The 23,903-nt window shown below is 39.5% G+C and overlaps 1 protein-coding gene across 2 annotated transcripts in view; it reads left to right on the plus strand.

Annotated features, from left to right (window-relative positions):
* CABCOCO1 (ciliary associated calcium binding coiled-coil 1) overlaps positions 1-23,903 on the plus strand; it is a 64,554-nt gene that overhangs the window by 8,050 nt on the left and 32,601 nt on the right. For both annotated transcript variants that reach the window (XM_074959955.1, XM_074959954.1), the window contains exons 3-5: positions 3,220-3,389; positions 5,835-5,979; positions 13,343-13,415. In XM_074959955.1, the coding sequence (XP_074816056.1) occupies positions 3,220-3,389; positions 5,835-5,979; positions 13,343-13,415 (388 nt within the window). The remainder of the gene's footprint in view (positions 1-3,219; positions 3,390-5,834; positions 5,980-13,342; positions 13,416-23,903) is intronic.

The following is a 23,903-nucleotide window of genomic DNA, read 5'->3' on the forward strand; positions in this document are numbered from 1 at the left end:
AAGATTAAAAAGATATGATTCATTACCTTGAAATACTCTTTCTCTTTGTTGTTAGGAAAAAGATCACTTATTGTTGACCTAGTGGGATTCCATAGAGAAATTGGAAAGACATTTTTCCCCATCTAATATTAAAAAGATTTTTCCCCCATTTAGTCTTTTACCCTGCACAATAGATCTCCTACTTGTGGCATTAGAGAATGAAACATTCACGTCAATTGAGACCAAATTTCATTATCACCCTGTAACACAATTTCTTGTCAAAATCTCTCATCTAAGATTAGAAAGGAAAATACTGAGAGACCTTTGTGTTTCTCTTCATCTCAGCTGATATATATATACACTTTCACAGATGGATCTTAAATTATGACATGTACTGCATTTGACTGAAAAGAGGATGCTTCAAGGGCATTTTAGGTAGAACAAACAATTTAGTACCAGTATTGAAACATCTGTCTCTCACCATAGGGCATCGTTTTTATATACTGTAAAGTTTCCTGGCCACTGTTGTGCTCGATGGATTATGTGTCTGATGTGTTATAGCAATTTCCTTGTTTTGTCTATTGATCTAAAGATTTTACGGCTGCCCACCACCATAGTACCTGAGCATCTTCCATGAAAAAAATAGCAATAGTAATAATAGAAGATATATAAAGAATCTCATTGTGTCAATCACATACATTGCAGAATATTGAAAAAATGAATATCAGAAAACCCTAATTCCCTTGAAATAACGACTGTGAAAGCATAATGTTGGCAAAAGCTTATAAGACAGAGGATATGGACTGTTTCAAACTTTGGAAAGTTCACAGTTGGCCACACTCCACTTCCATTTCAGTACATGACTCAGTGTTTTTAACCAACTTGTATATGTACAGCTGCACAAATTCATCATGTAGAACAGAGGTAATGCTTTAAACAAAACTTAATGAATTATGTTCTTTATATTGTTCACTAGTGAGCCTTTATATTGTTCACTAGTTTGATTAATAAAACACATCTTTTTTTTTTTTGTATCCTTCAACAGTATAACTTTCTGGCTTTGTGAACACCGTGAACAGTTAGTTGCCTATTCGTAGGTCTGATAGTACTTTGTCTTTTTAGGAGGGGATAAGAAGCAGAGAAAAAAGATTCAGATTTTTTGGGAAGTAAAAACAATTATTACAGTTGGCACCTTTATTGGCTATCTTAACTGGCCAAGGACCGAGAGAACATGGAATCTAAACTATTTTCTCTAAAACACAGTTGAGGTATATTGGCGGAATTGCAAACTGAAGTCCCCAGCCCTGTCCCTCTCTAATCCATTGCATTAATGCAGAAAAATAAAAAAGGATAGTACTAATTCTGAACGCAATAGGCATAAATGAATATGGTCAAAAAAAAGCATGGCTTTTCTAAGGAGAAATTTCTCCTTTCTAAACTTCGTTATTTAGAAAAAAATAAAGATTGAGACTTTTTCAAAAGCACCTAAGTGACTTGACTTTCAAGGAGACTTAGGCCCCTAAGTGCCCAAATCACTTTTGAAAATGAAACTTATGCTATGAAATTACTTAGGCACTTTTGATAATTTTACCCAATATTATTTAGTTGAATTTTCAGATATAATGTAAGGTTTGTTCTTAAGGGAACATTAAAGAACATGAATAGCCTGAGATAAAGAGCAAAGTCTTATTATCAATTAAAAACTTGTGTAGCTGTGAGAAATAAAGAGTCGTAATGAGAGAGATAAAGAGTAAGGAGGTCCCCAGGAATCAATAATAGGCTGACTGAGGAAGTGTACGCTGAGTTGGTGAAGGTTGAGTATAGCACTATGCAGTTGATTAGTAAAGATTTGGAGAATTGTGACAAACTCCAGATGGATTTAAACATGTTGAATATTAGACAACTTCATTGCAGATAACACTAAATTTTGAAAAAATGTAAGCATGGGTGAAGAAATTTTATGGTGATGAATTTGCAGGAACCACTGAGAAAAGAGACTTAAGAGGAGTAACGATGCCTACTCAGTACAGCTGCAGTTAAAAGGCAAATAGGATGATTGGTTATATTAAACATACTAAGAAAAAGAATTCTGAAAATGACATTATATTGACAAAAAATACAGCCTAGAAAGTTTTCTCTGTTCTATGTCATCTGATGGGTCGTAGGGGCTGTTGCAGTCAAGGGGAGGCCCTAGGAGCATGGCTTCATTAAAATTGCATTGTCAGGACATGGCAGGGGTCAGTATTTAGGGTATGGGCCTGTGCATGAATGGCTGTAGCTTACTGCAGATACCCTAGGAAATATTGCAACAATAAATGCTGGTATGAGAATTCTGCCATTTGATGCTGAAATTGTACAAGAATGACTTATGGGATTTTGTCACCATCCATTCTGAGCCTAAACCCTAGCCTTGATTTGGCCTCAAACCCAAATCTTTAGCCTAAACCTAATTTACATCTTAACGCTGCATACCTGACCCATTTGTGTTTGAGTGTTCCAGACAGATTTCTTAGTATAACATAGTAGAATCAATTATCGTCACCAGTGAGTATTATGTCCATTATTATTATTATAAAGGCAGGTGTCACGTTATCATGCTGTTTGAGTCATAGTGTTGTGACAGCAACCTCAACTTTGCTCCCAGATGGAGCTGCAGCTAGGACCTTTTTGTAGAAAGTGGAGTTGCAATGAAGCTTACTTTTAGAAGTGTATGTGAAGACAGGGTTCACAGTATTTTTCCTTTCTAGTCTCATTTCACCCTAAAACTTCCCAAGAAAATAAAAGCTGATTTTCTCTTGGATTTTCAGCTTCATCTCACTCAATAATTTGTGAATTTTAGATCTCCTTTATATCTGTTACATGTTTGTTACATAGAAGACTTTTGACTTTGTGGTTGCACATCTTACCCGAAAGATACAAGAAGGGATACCTTTGATCAGTCAAAATGTGTCAAGTGCACCCACTGATATACAGATGAAGTCATCATACCATTTTTTCTTCATAACTTACACTTAAATGTAGTATCATCATAACTCGTATTTTAATATACCTAAACAGTGCTTGAGGAAACATGAAGAATTGGGTTCATGGTGCTAATTACTGATTTGTCCTGTGAACAGTATTAATGTATTAAATGATATAGCTGAATCAGTTGCCTGGAATACACACATGATTGCAGGCAGACTAAATCAAACTTGTGGAACCTCTCACTTGATTTTATACTTCACCTTTCCACCACAGAAAACTGGAAGAGTTTCTCAATTTCAGACAAATTAAGACATCTTTGAAGGAAGCTGTTTTACTAGATTATTATGTGTCTGGATTTTGGTGGGCTAAAGAGATGGACTTCACTCATGTACAGCTCTCAGGATTCATGGCCATCTTAAACTTTCTGTTGGAGAACCTCAGCAGTAAGTATAATTCTTAAAATATTCACTTGAACAGAAACTTAGCATGTTCTCTCAATTACTTGTTTTTAATGTAAGTAGTTAATATTTTAATTAGAAATAAATATTAAATTATTCATTTTCTCCCTGAATATCAGCATGGTGTGTGCACTGTATTTTGGATATAACTCTTGGCTGCAGTTAAACTTTTATTCCTTCAGAAAAGAATAGGTGAATTTTAAAAAAATTAAACACATAACTTTTTACCGTATTATTACCTTGCAAAAGGTCCTTGAATAGAATTAGTTAGGAATTTTGCCAGAATGTACATATGCTTCATGGTTAGGAAAATAATTGTTAGGAATTCCAGTTGTCTTGCTGTAGAGTCTTCACTACACGAATACCTTAATATGGATTAACTGTACTAATGAAACTATTGAGAAGAATGGAAGCATATCAGAAATGAGTTTTCCTGGGTGTATCTGTGTTCGTGTATGTGTATATATAATATTATAGGCAGGACTGGTAGTGCTGGCTGTGGTTAGGTTTGCCTGACATTTCACATTATAAAACCCTATTTTCAGTTGCTTAAGACTTTGCCAAACTTTAACCATTTGGGCTGAAATTTTCCATGCCAGGTGTCTGCCTCAGGCTGAATTTTTTTTGGAAAATTTCAGCTAAAACGCTTCCGCTATTTCAATGAGAGTGTGGAAGAATACATTGTTTTGCCCATGTTAAAATACCCTGGTGACCTTTTTTTTTTTTTTTCTCTCTTTTAAGCATCTCATGCTTTGGAGCAGGGACTTGAAATTTGGGAGGAGGGTGACCTGTGTATCAGGGATGTGTCTTTCTCTGTCCTTGTGAAAATCTGCCCAAATTTGGTGAAGTTATAAGCTTTTGGGGAAAAAATCACTATTTACATATGCTCAGTAGATATTTTTTTTTTTAGATTTTAGCAGCTAACTCACTGAAGATTTTGTCTCTACTGAGCATGCTCCATCCTGGGGCTGAGCAGAACTTTCCCTGCAGGTGCTGTTCTGCTACGAGCTATGCTGGGTTCAGACATCTTGTCTGAGAACAAGGGAGTCTGTCTCCTGTGATCTCAGTATTCCTACCCCCCCCCGCCCCCCTTGAATGAGCATGGAGAAGAAAGTTGCCTTTTCATATGCAATGGGGACATGAGCTGGACCTGGGAGAGAAGATTGGGATTGGGAGACTGGAACTGGAAACTGGTTGGAGGGGTAAGGGAACTAGAATTGGAAGTTGGGGTGGAGGGTGAGATTGAGACTGGTTAGCCAGGAGACAGGTATTGGAAGCTAGTTGGAAGACTGGGACTCACTGTGCAAGGAGACTGGGACTGAGAACCAGTGTGGGGAGGTGGGAGGAGAGAACTGTAACTGATAGGACAAAGAGACTGGGGCAAAGAGATGAGTGGGGAGGTGAACTCTAAGACAGAATGAGAAGCTGGAGGAGAGAGATTGGCATGTGGGTTTAAGTTTAAGCGTGTGCTGAATTCCTGTTGAAGTCAGTGAGCACTTCGGCATGTCTTTAATGTTCATCTTGTGCTAAAATTCTTTGCTGCATGTGGTTGGACTTAAGCAAGTGCTTAAAGTTAAGCACATGCATAAATAAATGCTGAAACAGGGCCTGAGGCAGCATAAGTAATACTACTTTGGATTAGTCATCTGTTAGTTGTGCCTCAGTTGGAAGAGTGCTAATTCAAAGAAGGGCTAGTCTCCGACTGCAATCTAGCTTGAAGATTGAAGGCTGTAGAAAATACAGCCGTGGACAGCATTTGGTGCCCAGATTTGATCCCTTCAGATCCCTGAGCACCTTCAACTGCTACTGAAGTCGGTAGGAGTTTATGGTGCCTAGCACCTCGCAGGAGTGCGCAGGGCCTCCAGTTCCCTTCCAGGTGTGACTTCTGTCCCTTCTTCATGTGTTGCTCTAACCCCACAACTTCACTCCTTTTTTGCTTTAATTCTCGGGGACTCCCCATTTGTTGGCATTCCCAATTCTATTATTCAGGCTTCCCACTTCCTGTGGCTTCTTTCCTGTTCACACCCTATTTTGTGTATCTAAGATTACTCTCCTCTCTTCCCACCGTGGTTATTCTTTGATACCTCTGTGTTCAGCATCTGAAATAGAATCTATCCCTGATTCTCTGTTCATGTAATTATGATGACAATATCTGAGTAAATAAGCTATCAACTAAGTAGTTTGTGTGTCATCTACTTTTGTCCCTACAGGACAAAGTGACCATCGATGGTGTTGTGAGGGAATGTTAAGACTACTGTTTTTTTTTTTTAAGAATAATGGAAATAAGCAATAAAATTTGTCCAATTTTTAAAAAAATATTCTACATGGCCTCAAATGGAACTTTTCAAACATTAAAAAAGTCTCTCAGTATTGTGCCAAGAAAACATCTGTCACATCTATGTTTAGTTTTTGTTCTGGATTGAATTGCAGCCAAACACATGACGCTTGAAGACAACATAAAAGAGCTTGGGAGAGCAATGGCTGGAATAGGGGAGTCTCATTCAGAAAAAAGTGGTGGCTTGGATTTCTTCAGTGTTGATCAAGCCAAGGCTATAATCAATTACTTGAAGATCAGGTATTCTTTTTTTCCAATATCAGTTATGTTTATATTCTAATAATTCAGCACTGTAAAGTATCTGCCAATAAAATGAGAGAGTTATTTAGTTTAACATGATCAAACTTTGCCAGAAACTCCTGAACATTACACTAACACCCCCTCCTCCCCCGCCCCCAAAAAAACAACAACCCAACAACCCAAAACCATTTACTTAAATAACAAGGCTCTGGCCTCAAATGATACAACCCAATGACTTCAAAGTTTAGACTAACACTCTATCCTATTTCATGGTCTTGATGGTGAAGATTCTCTATTCTTCAACTGGGCAACAGCAAGTTATTCCTCCCCCCCCCCCCCCCCCGTTTTTTTGGTTTTTTTTTTGTGGTGAGGAATGGAGAGAGGAGGGAAAGGGTAGAGCATTATCTTAATGATTCAGTTATAAATGGCATAGTTTTAGGCCTTAGTCCAGCAAAGCACTAGATCATGTATGTAACTTCAAACCAGTGAGTAGTCCGATTGATTTCAGTGGGATTACTCACATGGTTAAAGTTATGTACTTAAGTATTGTACTGGCTCAAGGCCATAATGAATAAATACTAATCATGAACATTATTTGAGAGACAAGGTGGGTGAGGTAATATCTTTTATTGGAGCAACTTCTGTTGGTGAAAGATAAGCTTTGAGCTACAAAGAGCTCTTCTTCAGGTGACTTTCATCTGTCTGATCTTAAGAAGAGCTTTGTGTAACTTGAAAGCTTCTCTATCTCACCAGCAGAAGTTTGTCCAATACAAAATATTGCCTCACCCATCTTGTCTCTCAATATCCTGGGACCAGCACGACTATAACAATACTGCAAACATGACAATTATTTGAATTTTGAACATAGATTACGTTCAAAGCCAATTTGGGATGGTCTCATGAATGGAATAGGAAATCCATGTTTTATGTACAACGCTATTCTAAAAATCATTAGTGTGTTGCTTTTACTAGGCAGCCTGTACCACAGTACAAAAGAGGTCCATCACCAGCTTGCAAACTACTGCTGTTGTAAGCACAAAAAGAGATGTGGCTGCAAACAAGCAGCAGTATGTATTTTTTAAATGTAACAAATGTAAGGCTGGATAGTGGCTCATCCTGCATACCAGTGCAAGGGAGTAAGGGGATGTAAGACACTCTTTACCCCAGTATACCATGCCATTTGTTTCCATCACATGGCAGGTGGCATGCTTCACAGAGCCACTGTATCCCTTGCTTTTGCAGGTGGGCAAAAAGGGATGAGAGGTAGTGAAGAATAATACCTCCAGCACATTGAGGAGCATACACCGTACTAGGTATACACCTGTGCAGACACTCTGTCTTGAGCAGTGGGGAGATGAGGTGGAAATCCACTGAAAATCTCACTCCCAGAGTGCTCGAGGCACAGTGCAAAAATGAACTGCCCCTTGCTTTGGGCTAGATCAAAATGTCATGATTTAGCCCTAAAGTAAAAGTTGTCGTGGTATTTATGAATGTCATCTTAACTTTTTTTGTCTTTTTTTCCTTCTAAAACTTTCATATGTTTTTATGGAACAAAGGTTCTTTCATTGAAAGACCACAGTGCTCTTGGGTAACTATGTATTTAGACTGATCAGGTCCATGTAGTTTGTAGTGTTTTGACCTATGAGACCATAGACCTAGTCTTACTTCTATTGAAATCTTAACTTCAGTGCGTGTAGGATCAGGCCCTGTAACTTTCCCAGTGGAATGTTAATCTGGCTAACAACTAATCTGGATGTTAATCAAGGGTGTGCATGAATATTAAAAATCCTTCCCAAATTGCTGAGCAAAATATATATATACATACACTAAAGTACACCATATATAAAAGCCATTATTTCAGCCGCTTACATATTTTTTAATAAATAAAAAATAAATTGGTATATTTAAGCTTTGAAGTCATTTTCAAATTATACAAATATAAAAATAACTAATTTTTGTTACATTTTTAATTAATGTATTTTCCCATCTTTCTTTTACTTGTTTAATTTTTAAATGATAGGTCTGTCGCTCTTAAAGTGAATATGCTATGTTTCAGTTCAGATCAAATTTTTACAGTTGAGTTATGAACCCCTGAGATGTATAAAGGAAAGAGGAATGAATGCTTAACTATATTGGCACAAACTGTTCAGCAGCTTTCAGGTTTAGTGAAAGATGACAGTTATCCTCTTTTTTGTTTTGTTTCCCTTCGCAAATACACATCAACTTATCTTTTGCCAGTTTCTTTCAGGAAACAGTTGATCTAGGAAAATGTCAGTCTTAATCACCTTCACTTGCTTACATGACATCATAAAAGGTCCGATCCTTTAAATAGTTACAAGAGTAAAATTAATCATGTGTGCAATTGTTAGTAGCATTGGTCACCAAAAAAATCACCATCGGTAACAACAGAAACAAAGAGCAAGCACATTAAATTTATATATCTTAGAAGAAAGAGAATTTTTGTCCTTAACATAGGATTATGGGTGCTAGGTTAAAAATAGTTCCATTAAAGAATGAATTCAGAACTTCCAAAATCATCATCATCATGAATAAGTAAAATGTCATATACATAAGACACAATCCACTACAATATACCATGAAATATTTTGTGGGTATAAAGAGAGGATTTGATTGTTCAGCACTGTCAGTCTGGCTCCTTTCTGGGCCTTTTCAGTAAATACATAAAATGGTCTAAAACTAATGGCTAATAAGACAAACAAGGTATTTGACTTATTAGTAACATGTCTTTTGGCATTTACAAATGATCCACACTAAAATGTTACCAAAAATGGCAAAGGAGGTTGGGAGGGTCAGAGTCATCTGAAGGTCAAAATTATCTAAATTAGTTCCAGATAAATTATGAGGCCTGTGTAAACACAGGCTTATATCTCACTACCAGGACATGGCAGGAATCAGAGCTGAAGTATTGCAGACAAAATGTACTGTAAATGGAATGGCAGATACTGTAGAACAAATTAGTTGTCTGTGTAATCTGTGTCTGGTGAAGAAAATTTGGAGTTTGACACAGCTGAATTTCTTGTTTTGTTTTGTAATCTCAGTTTGTTTTGTCAACAAATTAAATTGAGTGGCTGAAATAGTTACATTCTGCAGTTACATTTTGTGGAGCCTGCTCAGTAAATACATTTAAGTCGCCACCATAAAGTTGCCCACAGAACTTGAGAATTCATCTACTTACATGCACAAAATTGTTTGCGCACACATAAACATACATTTGAAAGTTGTGCAAATGCATTCGGGCAAGTCTGTAGGAAAATTATTATCATTATCCAAAAGGCACAGGCAAAACCACCTCTGTGCCCTCCTGATTCTGGGCAGTTCCCAGGTCTGGAGAGGCCACCAGCATAACTTGGACTGCCTTGGGATCTTGTCTAATTATAGCAGCTGATCTGGGCTGCTCTATGGGCTGCAGCACTGCTTAGAATCATAGAACCATAGAATATCGAGGTTGGAAGGGACCTCAGGAGGTCATCTAGTCCAACCCCCTGCTCAAAGCAGGACCAATCCCCAACTAAATCATCCCAGCCAGGGCTTTGTCAAGCCGGGCCTTAAAAACCTCAAAGGAAGGAGATTCCACCACCTCCCTAGGTAATGTATTCCAGTGCTTCACCACCTTCCTTGTGAAAAAGATTTTCCTAATATGCAACCTAAACCTCACCCACTGCAACTTGAGACCATTACTCCTTGTTCTGTCATCTGCTACCACTGAGAACAGTCTAGATCCATCCTCTTTGGAACCCCCTTTCAGGTAGTTGAAAGCAGCTATCAAATCCCCCCTCATTCTTCTCTTGTGACCCTCAGTGCTATGGCTTCACCCCTGACCTTCCCGTATGCCTGAACTCATGAGTGGGTCCTGGGGAAGCAACTTTTATGGCTGGCTGTCTTGCTCGGTTCCTGCAGTGGGGGAATTTTGCAGATTAAATGCTAACTGTGTTTCTGGCATTTCCAATGCCTTACTATTGCATGCCTGTGGAGAGGAACAAGAATTCTCTGCTCTCTAGAATTCTGTGAAAGAATACTTAAGCACGATTAAACATTTTTCCTTCTAAACTAGTTACTCTAAATTCTTCCATATTATTAAGAATTGTTTGTAAAATTTTTGTGGTGTTAACATTGGGAATTTCTGCTTTTCACCTGTCAGCTGTTTCTGTATTGAGAGATAGGATTGCTTCTGGTGATTTTTTTTTGGGGGGGGTGGGGGGGGAGGAGTAGGGGGACCTTTAACAATCTGGTCCGGAGAATTGTATTATTGAAGGCAATGTATTTTTTCAGACATTTACTATACTATACATGTATATCTTGTATAACATAGGGGAGAAGACTGAGCCCTGTGGGTCTCTGCAGGTGAGTGTTTAGGAGGTGAAGTGCCTTCTGTGAATAAAGACCCAGCCATTTCAAGGTGTTTCCGTTTACAACTGCAGTTTCTTGGAGCCAGGACAGGAGTGTTTGGTGATCAGTGATACCTAATGCTGCAGGTGTGATCCAACAGGATGAGTCTGAGTGTACACCCCTTGTCTATGGACAGGAGGGTGGCTATCCATCAGCACAAATGCTCTCTCAATACCATTGCCTTGGCCTAAAGCCTGAAGGAGAGAAAACTAAGCTATTAACAATTGAAACGTGGCCTTAAGAGACTGTCTTTGCTAACTTTTTCATTCCTGGCTTGGGAATGGAGTGGGAGGTTGAGATGCTGGGTAGTAATTTGTGCTCTACACAAAGTGATAGCTTCCTTAGTATTGGTTAGACAATTGCATTTTTAAGGATGGGTGGTAGATTTCCTGTTGACAATCTGTAAGTAAAGGTCCCGAGTGTTATCAACTCTTCCTTACAAACCAGGAAGGGCTGGAGTCAGAGTCACAGATAATTTATCTGATTACTGTCTTTGCTTCCATGAGTACTACTTGTGTGAATGGGACGAACTCTTGGAAGAGAGGGTGTTGTGTTTTTGGCCTGCACTGAAGTTGACTTCTACTTTTGCTTGAACTTGCTGTGAAGTCATAATTCTGTGTTTGCCATCAGTGTGTCACAGTATTGTGAGGGATGTCAGAAATGCAGCATTACAACTTCACAGGAACAAGTACTGTAGATGAAAACACATGGAGTTGTGATAAAGTCCACCTTTGATTAAATAAGTACTGTGTCTTTGATCATTTTTGGAAAAGGAGCAAGGAAAATTATTTAAAACATGTGATAGATGAGTGTATTTATATATTAAGGAAGATATATATTTAAATATTTTAGTCCAATGTGAAAGTCCCTTTTAAGTTATTTTTGTTGTAATATTCAAAACTCCAGTGTCAATCCCTGGTCTCTGGGAGTATGTCATCTGAATTAAAATTATTGATATACTGTGTTCTCCATTTGTTTGGGGAAAACAAACCTAAACAAAGAGGTAACAATGAAATGTACCATTTCTTGTGTTCTGCCACACAAGAAAAAAACCCCTAACTTATTTTTTACCAAGTTTTTCCTACTGTATGTATAGCGTAAATATAAGGTAAATTTTAATCTGGAAAAAATATTTATTTTGGAGTTTAAAATGCAATTCTAAGATGAAAAGTGACTTGTAAAAAGGAAAGGAGTGCTTGTGGCACCTTAGAGACTAACAAATTTATTTGAGCATAAGTTTTCGTGAGCTTCAGCTCACTTCATCGGATTCATTCAGTGGAAAATACAATGGGGAGATTTGTACACATGGAGAACATGAAACCATGGTTGTTACCATACACACTGTAAGAAGAGTGATCAGGTAAGGTGAGCTATTACCAGCAGGAGAGTGGGTTGGGGGGTGGAGAAAAAACCTTTTGTAGTGATAATCAAGGTGGGCCATTTTCAGCAGTTGACAAGAGCATCTGAGGAACAGTGGGGGTGGGGGGGGAATAAACATGGGGAAATAGTTGTACTTTGTGTAATGACCCATCCACTCCCAGTCTTTATTCAAGTCAAAGTTAATTGTATCCAGTTTGCAAATTAATTCCAATTCAGCAGTCTCTTGTTGGGGTCTGTTTCTGAAGTTTTTTTTGTTGAAGAATTGCAACTTTTAGGTCTCTAATCGAGTGACCAGAGAGATTGAAGTGTACTCCAACTGGTTTTTGAATGTTATAATTCTTGACGTCTGATTTGTGTCTATTTATTCTTTTACGTAGAGACTGTCCAGTTTGACCAATGTACATGGCAAAGGGGCATTGCTGGCACATGATGGCATATATCACATTGGTAGATGTGCAGGTGAACGAGCCTCTGATAGTGTGGCTGATGTGATTAGGCCCTGTGATGGTGTCCCCTGAATAGATATGTGGGCACAGTTGGCAACGGGCTTTGTTGCAAGGATAGTTTCCTGGGTTAGTGGTTCTGTTGTGTGGTGTGTAGTTGCTGGTGAGTATTTGCTTCAGGTTGGGGGGCTGTCTGTAAGCAAGGACTGGCCTGTCTCCCAAGATCTGAGAGAGTGATGGGTCATCCTTCAGGATAGGTTGTAGATCTTTGATGATGCGTTGAAGAGGTTTTAGTTGGGGGCTGAAGGTGATGGCTAGTGATGTTCTGTTATTCCTCAGATGTTCTTGTCAACTGCTGGAAATGGCCCACCTTGATTATCACTACAAAAGGTGGGGTTTTTTTGTTTTTTTTCTCTCCTGCTGGTAATAGCTCACCTTACCTGATCACTCTCGTTACAGTGTGTATGGTAACACCCATTGTTTCATGTTCTCTGTGGATATACATCTCCCCACTGTATTTTCCACTGAATGCATCCGATGAAGTGAGCTGTAGCTCACAAAAGCTTATGCTCAAATGAATTTGTTAGTCTCTAAGGTGCCACAAGTACTCCTTTTCTTTCTGTGGATGCAGACTAACACGGCTGCTACTCTGAAACCTATGTAAAAAGGGCTTCATTTGCTTCTATCTTTGTTGTGTCTCAAGTTTTCCAGTTCAGTCCTTCTTGGTATACTATCAGCCTGGGATCTGAAAGTCCAATTAGGTTCATTTTCTACTCCCGTACCGTCACCAATAATAAAGATCCTGCAGGTCAAATTATGCCCTTGTAACAATTAACTTCTGAGTTATTTTTCAGAGCAGAATATTAAGCCCCAAAACTCAATTTCACAATGGTAGGGCTGATATCTCAATTGTCATATTGAGTTTATTATAACTGATATGAATCTTTTAATACCTGAAATGGCTTACATATTGTAGCTAGAATTAGAGCTCAACAAGTGTCTCTTCTTATTAGTGCTGAGGTATCTGTCACCTTGACCTAGGGAATAAGTCCTAGGGTAACAAATGTGTTTAGAATACTTCCTTTCGAAAGATTTGTGGCTGTGCTGAAGCTAGGTTTTCTTTTCTTTTTCAGTTTATTTCAACACTATAAACTATATGAATATCTTTTCCACAATCCCAGGGAAGAACTTGTAATAGGCGATGAGGTAAGTAATTTATATGAATAGAACTGATTAAGCAGAATTATTTAATGCGTGCCCTGTGACATCTGTTTTATAAAGCTCAAAGCAACTTTGTCAAAATTGCTCAAGTGCTAACAATACAGAATAGCAGATTAAAGAATAAAAGTTAGATGCAAAGATATATGTCTCCAAAATGAGTTATGGGTTTAGAAAAATGTGGTTTTCTTGGTTACAATGTTAAATCTGTTGAGTTAAAAATATCTTCATGTACAGTTTTCAGAGTAGCAGCCGTGTTAGTTTGTATTCGCAAAAAGAAAAGGAGTACTTGTGGCACCTTAAAGACTAACCAATTTATTTGAGCATAAGCTTTCGTGAGCTACAGCTCACTTCATCGGATGCATACTGTGGAAAGTGTAGAAGATCTTTTTATACACACAAAACATGAAAAAATACCTCCCTCCACCCCATTCTCCTCCTGGTAATAGCTTATCTAAAGTGACCACTCTCCTTACAATGTGTATGATAATCAAGGTGGGCCATTTCCAGCACAAATCCAGGGTTTAACAAGAACGTCAACAATTTCCATCCCACCATCAACCTCAGCCTGGTCCAGTCCACACAAGAGATCCACTTCTTGGACACTACAGTGCTAATAACTGCTGAATTGGAATTCATTTGCAAATTGGATACAATTAACTTAGGCTTGAATAGAGACTGGGCGTGGCTAAGTCATTATGCAAGGTAACCTATTTCCCCTTGTCCCCCCCCCCCCCCCCCGACGTTCTTGTTAAACCCTGGATTTGTGCTGGAAATGGCCCAACTTGGTTATCATACACATTGTAAGGAGAGTGATCACTTTAGATAAGCTATTACCAGCAGGAGAGTGGGGTGGGGGGAGGTATTTTTTCATGCTTTGTGTGTATAAAAAGATTTTCTACACTTTCCACAGTATGCATCCGATGAAGTGAGCTGTAGCTCACGAAAGCTTATGCTCAAATAAATTGGTTAGTCTCTAAGGTGCCACAAGTACTCCTTTTCTTTTCATGTACAGTATTTATAATAATGATCTTCAGGATTTTAATTAGAGAATGCATGACTCCACTTTAAAATCAGTACTCAATTCAGAAAAGGTTACGTGCAGTAACTCCACGATGACCACGGTTCTAGAATACCTAGGCCCATTATTTTTAATGGCAGCTGTCAACAGATAATTATATTGATTATATAGGAACATTTTAATTAGACATGCAAGACTTCTAAGGCACTCAGGTAACAATGGGTAATTGTGTTGATAAACTTTGTCACATATATCTTAATTTTTATGCGTGTGCACGGATACATTGATCAAAAATGCATTGACTCAAGATTTAGCCTTTAATCAAATGTTCAGGTTCATCTGTTTTTCTGCTTGACTCTACTAATTGAGGATATATTTCACAATAGATTGAAAAGGTTTTATGCTTTTACTTTATGAGAGGAGGCAATCAGTTGTTTTGCTAAAAAAAAAAAGGTTGAATTTTAGCTTATAAATATTAATGGAAATAAATTAAAGGGAAAAAAATATTCAGTATTTTTCCTTTACGCTTGAAGCTGGCAGTTTGTGTTTACAAATGGTACTATCCAATTTCTTCCATGTTTCTTCTGACTGGCTTAATAAAACATATGAAAGGTTTGTTTCTTGAAGCAGTCATTAACATTTTAGAAAATACTACATTTTACCTGTAACAATGCAGCAGGGCATGTTATCATTCATTGATTGAGGTGAATCCTGGCTCCTCTGAAGTCACGGCAAAACTCCCATTAACTTCAATAGAATCAGGATTTCACCCTCAGTCTTTATGTTGTTTTATTTTTTCAGTGTTAGCTAATCAGATGAATGGTTGGCTAACACTTGCATACTGGCAAAATTATTTTTAAAAAGTGAAGCTTCAGTTAAGAAATCGTTTCATCCATACATTTTGTAATTTATGAGGTATATTACATTTTTAGTGTATTATAAATTAATTGAAAATCTTTTAAAATTGTTTTTATGTAAAGCTCATTTCTGAATGGCTAAAATCAATTATCTGAGTCAGAATGCAGCTTTTCAGTAATGGAACAGTAAATAAATGTCAACTAAACCAATGTCTACCAGCCAAAATGACACCATCTTCCTTATTAATCATTTGGTGCACTAGGGATGAAAACACTGGAAAAGAACACTGTCATGAATGAGTGTCACCCAATTTGCCCTGGCATTTATCTAGCATCAGGACACACTTATCCTGTGACATTCAAATCCCTCCTTAAAATAAACTTATGATTTGAAACATTCCAGTGGTGATCCTCCATAGCAACAAATCTAATTTACAAAAATTCCACCACAACAAAAATTTGCACCAGTTTTGAACTTGGAACTTCCTCCAATCATCTGGTGTATTATGCACCCGCCTGTCTGTCTCTTTTAGATGGTAAGGCACTGTCGCAGTACTTATCTGATCTTCTTTGTATTGTACAGCTCCGACCACACTTCAGTGCTTAATAAATATTGATAGTTATATATTGTTTTCTTTGCTTTCTTACGCTCACTCTAATAAGCTATAATTTAAAGCTTTCCAGATATTCAATAAAGTAATTTTCTCTAAAAGCAAATATCTAAGAATTTGCATGCACATGCCCTGTGATGGGAATCAGACCCATTATATGACTGAAGGTCTCTGCTTTCAACAAGATTTCATTTCCAGATTTTATCTGGCAAGCAAAGCATTACCTAGTGCCCCATGTCCCTGCAGTCCCTTAAACAACCAACTGGGCTGTCTGCCTCCATTAATATTGCCAACAGGCACAGTCATGCCTCAAGCCTATTGGGCTCTAACAATAAGAGCCCCACTCAAAGCTCATCCCCCGTAAAAAGCGTATAAGCCCTCCTGGTGGAGGTGCCCCGTAATGAGCTCTGTCTCCAGCAATGCTAGTCTGAACTTGAGTTTGGTATTTGGGGCTAAAACAATTTCCTTACTGAACAAATGTGGAAAAGGGCAAGCAGTCTGAAGCTCTCCCATCCACATAAATGTTCTCTCCAAAATGGGGGAATCACTAAAACGTATGCACCACTACCCTCAACTGGATAGAATCAGGTGGTCTCAGTTTTCTTTTATAAGCCCTCTGCTGCTAGCAGCTGATGGAAGAGCCTCTTCTTTTGGAGCTAGAGGATCTAGGTTCTGTCTTCGGAGCTGCTGCGAGGTTCTGAATGGCGATGGTGTGCACAATGCTGATAACCATGACACGGCTAGGGGCATATGGATTAGTTACCGTTATCCCCATTTTACAAATGTAGAAACTGAGATAAATCAGTTAAGTGACTTGCTTCACATCACACGCCATGTCAGAGTTGGGAACAGTACCTATATTGCCTGACTAAAAGTCTAGTGTTCTAACCCCAACACATGCTTCCTCAAAAGAGACATCATTACAACAGATCAGAACGGGGAGAATTTTATAACAGAGATCCTTTTAGGGAAATTGGACTACTGAAGTTTATTTTTCTCTAATGCAAACAACTGTACAGTATTCTCAGTCAGATTGCATTTCTGATCTTTCACTGCAGTTATTGCTAAATGACCATGTTACTACTTGTGTAGAACCCATCAAGCTAGAAATGGAAAATGAATCAAGATGGTTAGATTATTCATACATTATCACTGGTCATGCCAATTAACATAATTTCAGTTACATAAATACAACTCATAATCAGTGGTCCCACATGGTCCGACTAATATTATAATATACTGTAGTTTTATAAAAAAGCGTAATAGAACTAACACTTTAACTCTTTAAAGGGCAGACTACATTTGGTGGTTTATTTTAAAAAACACTGATTATAATATGTTTTTGTTCTATATTTTCACTTCAGCTAAAGTATTTTGAATAATATTGGCTGAGATGCTTATGTTGCATAGGAATAAAAGGTCAAAACTGAAAGAGAGACGAATGGTATGTTTGGTAAGGTAATAAAACACACAGCATGCATCTAACCACATTTGGTGACTTTAAACTTGCCTGTCCAGTTGTCAACCCCATTACTTCTCCTTCACTCCAGCTCTACAAGGACTGAAAAATTGGATGTACATGTATATCTTTTGATAAACATGACAGTACAAGAATTACAGAGGGATATAAATGTACAGGATAGTTGTGTAAATCCCTTCCATTTTTGTTTTTAACCAGTATATGTATGTTCCCCTTATAAACAGTATTCTTGTTGTAAGGTAGCTTCCCCCTTTGGGTATAGAAAGAGGCTCTAATAAGAAAATGGGTCAAATCCTTGACTGAGGAAAATCAGCATAGCTCCATTGATATCAACAAACTCAAAATGGCAGCACTATGAATTTTCTGGACTTGATATTTAAAAGATTTCGGCATGTAAATATGAGTTTAATTTGTGTGTACAATTGCTGCATAAATTATTTGCAAAGTAGTTTCCCAATGCTGCAGTGAGAACTTATGGTGCAGATTGTTGTGCCCTACAGAGCTCATTGCAGTATCAGAGCCTAGGTGTGCAAATACAAAACTTACACTCTGAACTAATCTACCACCTTTAACTTCAAGATTTTCATTGTTATTGTTTTCCCCGTACCAAGTCCAGAGATTTCACTATCTAGTTTGTGATTTAATGTACTTATATTAGACTGCAAATTCAGAGAGAGCAAGTGGGGTACCAGACTAAATTTTGATGTAAAGGGATTCAGAGGAACAGTTCCCATTAACACATGTCAAATCTCATAAAGATTTAAATTGTTAATACATGAATTGCATAGAAGTTTTTATTATTTTCTATTTCTGTCTTCAGTTAATTTATTTTACTTTGATAGGATGATATATTACAGAATGTTTTGTAATTTTCCACAACATTTACAAATTGTATGTTACACAGTACGTGTTTTTGCTGGTCTCGGTACTGTATATTTGGATGGAATGAGTCTAAAGTCTTTTGGATGATGTCTGTTTTGAAACATTTCCGAATAAAAATAATGTGGTTGGTAAATCTAGTTTTATTCCTAGCTGCTCTAGCCAGCATGATGGAGTAATCTGCTATTTTATGGTCCAGATGACTGACTAAGTTTCACGTCTTGAAGTAGTACTATATGATATCATTTTCTTTAAAGATGTCATAGTGGATCAGGTTGCAATAACAATATTTAAAATTAAATTTAATGGCAGTGCACATTTAATATTATAGCAGTTGCTAGATATCACCCAGTACAGTTAGAGTTTCAGAACAATTTCCATGATAATGTCCTTTCTCTGTGTGTTCCTAGCTTGCAGAAACATTAAGCTTCTGGGGCTGAATTTATCTAAGGTTGCTCTCTACCCAAATGTGATTTTTTTTTTTTAAAGTTTGAACAGTATCTTTTCTATGTTTGAGTTTGGGGACAAAGAAGGGGAATATACTATTTATATTGTAAAAACTTCTACTACAAATTTTTTAGACCAGGGTACTCTAAAAGAGCTGAAGTATGAAACTTGATATTGACATAATCATCATAGAACTGGTGCCTCTTGGTTGGGATGAAAAATGGTTTTGATTAATGAATTCTGATATTTTGAACTGAATAGTTGCACACATTTACATGCTAAACCTGTATATTAGACAATTTCCTTAAGCACATGGAACATGTCTGCACTTCCCAACAGTTTGGAGTACTGGACTTTGAATAGCAGTGCACACCAAAGTGCTGCACTCTAACTCCCCTGCATGGATGCTGTGGGTGTGAATGAAAGGGTTCCTAGTTTGCATTAATGTAGTCCCCTTCAAACAGGACTACATCAATGTGCAGTAGGAACCTTTAAGTTTGCACCAGCAGCATCCACACAGGGGAGTTACAGCACAGCACTTGGAAGCAGACTGTTATTCACACCTCCGTAGTCTGAACCAACCAGACAGCGTTGACCTGCCCTTAGGCTCACACTTAGAGGCACAGTGATTAGCTAGTTAAGTGCACACTTTTCAAAGCTTGCTGTCTTTCTTTAAATGTTCATGTCTTTACTTGGCTTTGTTTTGTAGGTATCACTTCAGCCAAAACATCAAAGCAAATTGAAGAAAGTACATTCAGTAGTTTTACTGTACTACTATGATTGTTTAAAACTAGGTTGCACACTTTGTAGCTAGTGTAAGCTGAGCTTATTGTACGTTCTGCGTGTCCTTGCATTCCTCCTTTCTCCACCACAGACACCCTGTTTGCAACCCCCTGTTTTAAGTACTCCCTGCAACTCCAGTTAACCTCCTCTCTGCTATGGTCTCTGTGTGCCCCCCATCCAGGGTCTCGCGTATCAGGGTCTCCTCTTCTCCCCATACCAGCAGCTCTGGATACACACTCATCCCACCTTTCCCCAACCCTCCATTCCCTTCCATGGCAGGATCTGTGTGTGCTCCTCTACCCCCTCTTCCCTCCCGGGTAGGGGCTCTGTGTGCCTCCCCCTTCCCTGTTATCAGGTTGCTCCAATCTCCCCTCACGAGGAGGTTATATGTTCCCCCTCCATCATGGCAGGGGATCTGTATGCATCCCATTCCTCTTTTCCCCAACCTTCCCTCCTTCTTCCCATATCAGGATATCCCAATCTCTCCCCCAGACAGAGGTACGGTGTGCCCCACATTCCCTCCTTCCCTGCCATGCCAGGGATTCTGTGTTCCCACCTGCCTCCATCACTATGGTCTCCATTCTGTCTCCCATACCAAGGGTTCTTTGTGCCCCCTTCCCCCTATTCCAGGGTTTCCCATTCTCCCTCACCCCCATGCTGGGGCTGTGTGCACGCACCCCTTTTCTCCTTCTCACCATTTCCTCTTCTCTGCCCCCTCCCCCCATTATTATTTTTTCTGTCTGAGAGAGAAATCATTCCATGTGTCTGCATGTTAACCTCTATTGGAAGGAGAAGCAGTGATTGATATAAGGGTAGTGTTATGCTGGAAGGTGTTAATGGCTGGCATCAACTGGTTAATTGATCTATATATAATTGCAGAGGTGCTTGAGGCTATGGCTGTGTTAAAGAGCTAACAGGGGCTTCATGTGGCCACTGTCTCTTTTTTCCAGTTTTCTGATTTTTCTCCAAATCAGTATGGGTTCTGGCCATTGATGCCTAAAACGTTCCCTGAAATTTTGGAATTGATCAAATGAGGCATTTAAAAGTTATTGAGTTACTGACAGAGAAATACTGTTGAGTTTAGTGTAAGCCCTTCACAAGCTTGGCAGTACTTTGTTGACCAGGAGACCTCTCCAATGGTGAAGCCAAGTAGCTCGGGGTAAAGTGATTGGGTATGAATTTTGTTTGCTTCTCTAGTGTTTCTGAATAGGTTACTTTGTCTGTATCCTTTGGGCATTCTTAATGGCTTTCTTGACTAGTTCTGTAATTAAATAGAGCTGTGCAGGGGACTGTAATTACCTTTTGCGGAGGTGCTCCACCCACTGCTAATTATTTTTCATATACTAGTCAAGTAAAACAACAAAAACTCCTAAAAAATACAGAGTGACCCTGTCATAAATATAAAGGGAAGGGTAAACACCTTTAAATCCCTCCTGGTCAGAGGAAAAACCCTTTCACCTGTAAAGGGTTAAGAAGCTAAGATAACCTCACTGGCACCTGACCAAAATGACCAATGGGAGACAAGATACTTTCAAAGCTGGAGGCGGGGATAAACAAAGGGTTCGCTCTGTCTGTGTGATGCTTTTGCCGGGACCAGAGCAGGAATGCAGGTCAGAACTCCTGTAAAAAGTCAGTAAGCAATCTAGTTAGATTCTGTTTTGTTTAAATGGCTGATAAAATAAGTTGTGCTGAATGGAATGTATATTCCTGTTTTTGTATCTTTTTGTAACTTAAGGTTTTGCCTAGAGGGATTCTCTATGTTTTGAATCTGATTACCCTGTAAGGTATTTACCATCCTGATTTTACAGAGGTGATTCTTTTAATTTTTCTTCAATTAAAATTCTTCTTTTAAGAACCTGATTGCTTTTCATTGTTCTTAAGATCCAAGGGTTTGGATCTGTGTTCACCTATGCAAATTGGTGAGGATTTTTATCAAGCCTTCCCCAGGAAAGGGGGTGTAGTGCTTGGGGGATATTTTCTGGGGGGGAGACGTTTCCAAGTGGGCACTTCCCCTGTTCTTTGTGTAACACTTTGGTGGTGGCAGTGTTTAACCTAAGCTGGTAAGAATAAGCTTAGGGGGTCTTTCATGCAGGTCCCCACATCTGTACCCTAGAGTTCAGAGTGGGGAAGGAACCTTGACAGACCCATTCAGGAGGAGGTGGGAGACAAGGCTTCCAGGTTATTGGCTCCCCACTAGCCTGCCTGCTGAAGAGGTAAGCAGATGAGCTATGAGGAAACCAGACAGGTTTCAAAATCCGCCTGGTTTCTAGCAGAATGTCATGAAAATTGAACCATTCCTGTGAAACATTTCACTTTGGATGAATCAGCAAATTCTGACAAAAATGTTTTGTCAACATTTTTCCAACCAGCTCTAAAAAAAAAAATAAAAAAATAAAAGGAAATAGTGAGGAATCTGTCAAAAAGACCAGAAACATCTTATTTGAATAATTCAGTGTCCTTAATGTAGAATAAGACATCAGTATTCGGTTAAAATGCCTCGGCAAGGACAGTGTGGATGAACAAATTATATCCTCTTGAACAGTCTTTCACATTTAGGTCACCAGTTCAAATTTTGCCCAAGTTGTTTAGTGATTGACAGTTGATACCATCTGCTGGCTATTTGGCATCCAGTGTGATATCATTTGATGGTTACAGTCCAGTCTGCAAGGCCAAGTGTTTACATTGCAGTTATCACCACCACAGTTGTTGCTAATTGGCAATTAGACCTAGGCAATTATTGCACACAAAGATTAATGAACATTTGTTGTAACGGAAGTCATGAATTTGCGTAACTGCTTTTGTGACTGCTATTTACTTGCTTTTCATGTGAATTTGTGCAACAAAAATTGTGTTCACAAAAATGTTTCTGGAACTGTAAAGTGTTGTGGTTACTCATGCAAAAGCATCTTCACATGTGAATATCCATATGACATGTTTACACAGCCATCTTGAAATCTCATTGTGAGTTAGTTGTGAATAGAGAGCTTGACCTTATTCACTAAGACAATATTGGTTTTTTTAACTATAAGTGATTTTTAGCTGTGGATATATTGTCATCTCTGACAACCTTTACCCACTTAGCTATTAAGAAGAGTTAACAGTTAATTTCATATTTAAAGTACTAATAAGATCTCGGTAATGAAGATAGTTTTTGCTGCCCTCTTAAAATCCTCCAGAAAGTTCAGCATGTCCTCTAAATTTCACCTTAATATGTATATGTGGTCATTTGTTACAATGGAGAGTATCTGTACCTAACATTGGATCTACAATCTTTAAGCATTTAATTGATAATGTTGTTTTGATTGCCTATCTCCTGTTTGTAAACTAATCAAAACTCATAACATTATTTAAATAGTTATCATACTTGAATTTTGTATGGTATGTTCAGTTGATATATGTAGTAACTTCAGTGATGAGCTGCCAAAATCTTAACAACTGGTTCCCTCTTCACCCCACGAGGGGTCGTTGCCCACCCCCGCCCTCTGGGACTCCTGCCCCATCCAACCCCCTGCATTCCTTTATATTCCCCCCCGCAGGACCTCTGCCCCATCCACCCCCCCCCCATCCCCTGACTGCCCCCAGAACCGGGCAGGAGGGTCTCGTGGGCCACCGTAGTGGGTGCCCACCCCACCCCTAAGAACCAGAGGGACCTGCCAGGGGGCGAGGTGGGGAGTCCGGCGGTGCTTACCTGGGGCAGCTCCCAGGAAGCATCCGGCAGGTCCTTCTGGCTCCTAGGGGTGGGGGAGCATAGCTATGGGGGGAGCAGGGGGAGCACCCACTCCCCCCACTGATCACATAAAAATGGTGCCTTAGGCGCTGACTCCGTGGGTGCTCCGGGGCTGGAGCACCCACAGGGAAAATTTGGAGGGTGCAGAGCACCCACCGGCAGCTCCCCGCCCTGCACCCGGCCCCAGCTCACCTCCGCTCCATCTCTGCCCCTGAACGCACCCCCCCGGCTTCCCGCGAATCAGCTGTTCAGTGGGAAGCCTGGGAGGGCTGAGAAGCAGGCGGCGGCTTCCTGCTCAGGCCGAGGGTGGTGGAGGTGAGCTGGGGCGGGGAGCGGTTCCCCTGTGCGCCCTCCCCGGTTACCTGCTGCGGCATGGGCGGCCCTCCTCACACACACACCCCGTGCCCCAGCTCACTTTCGCCTCCCTGGGCCTGTGTGTGAAGCCGCCACCTGCTTCTCAGCCCGCCCTGGCTTCCCGCGTGAACAGCTGATTTGCTGGAAGCTGGGGTGGGGGTGGCGGCGGAGAAGCAGAGCGGGCTGGTGCGTTCAGGGGAGGAGGCAGAGCAGAGGTAAGCTGGGGCTGGGCGTGGGGCGGGGAGCTGCCGGTGGGTGCTCTGCCCCCACCAAATTTTTCCCTTGGGTGCTCCAGCCCTGGACCACCCATGGAGTTG

The sequence above is a fragment of the Natator depressus genome, chromosome 7 (genome assembly GCF_965152275.1).
Source record: "Natator depressus isolate rNatDep1 chromosome 7, rNatDep2.hap1, whole genome shotgun sequence".
Taxonomy (NCBI): domain Eukaryota; kingdom Metazoa; phylum Chordata; order Testudines; family Cheloniidae; genus Natator; species Natator depressus.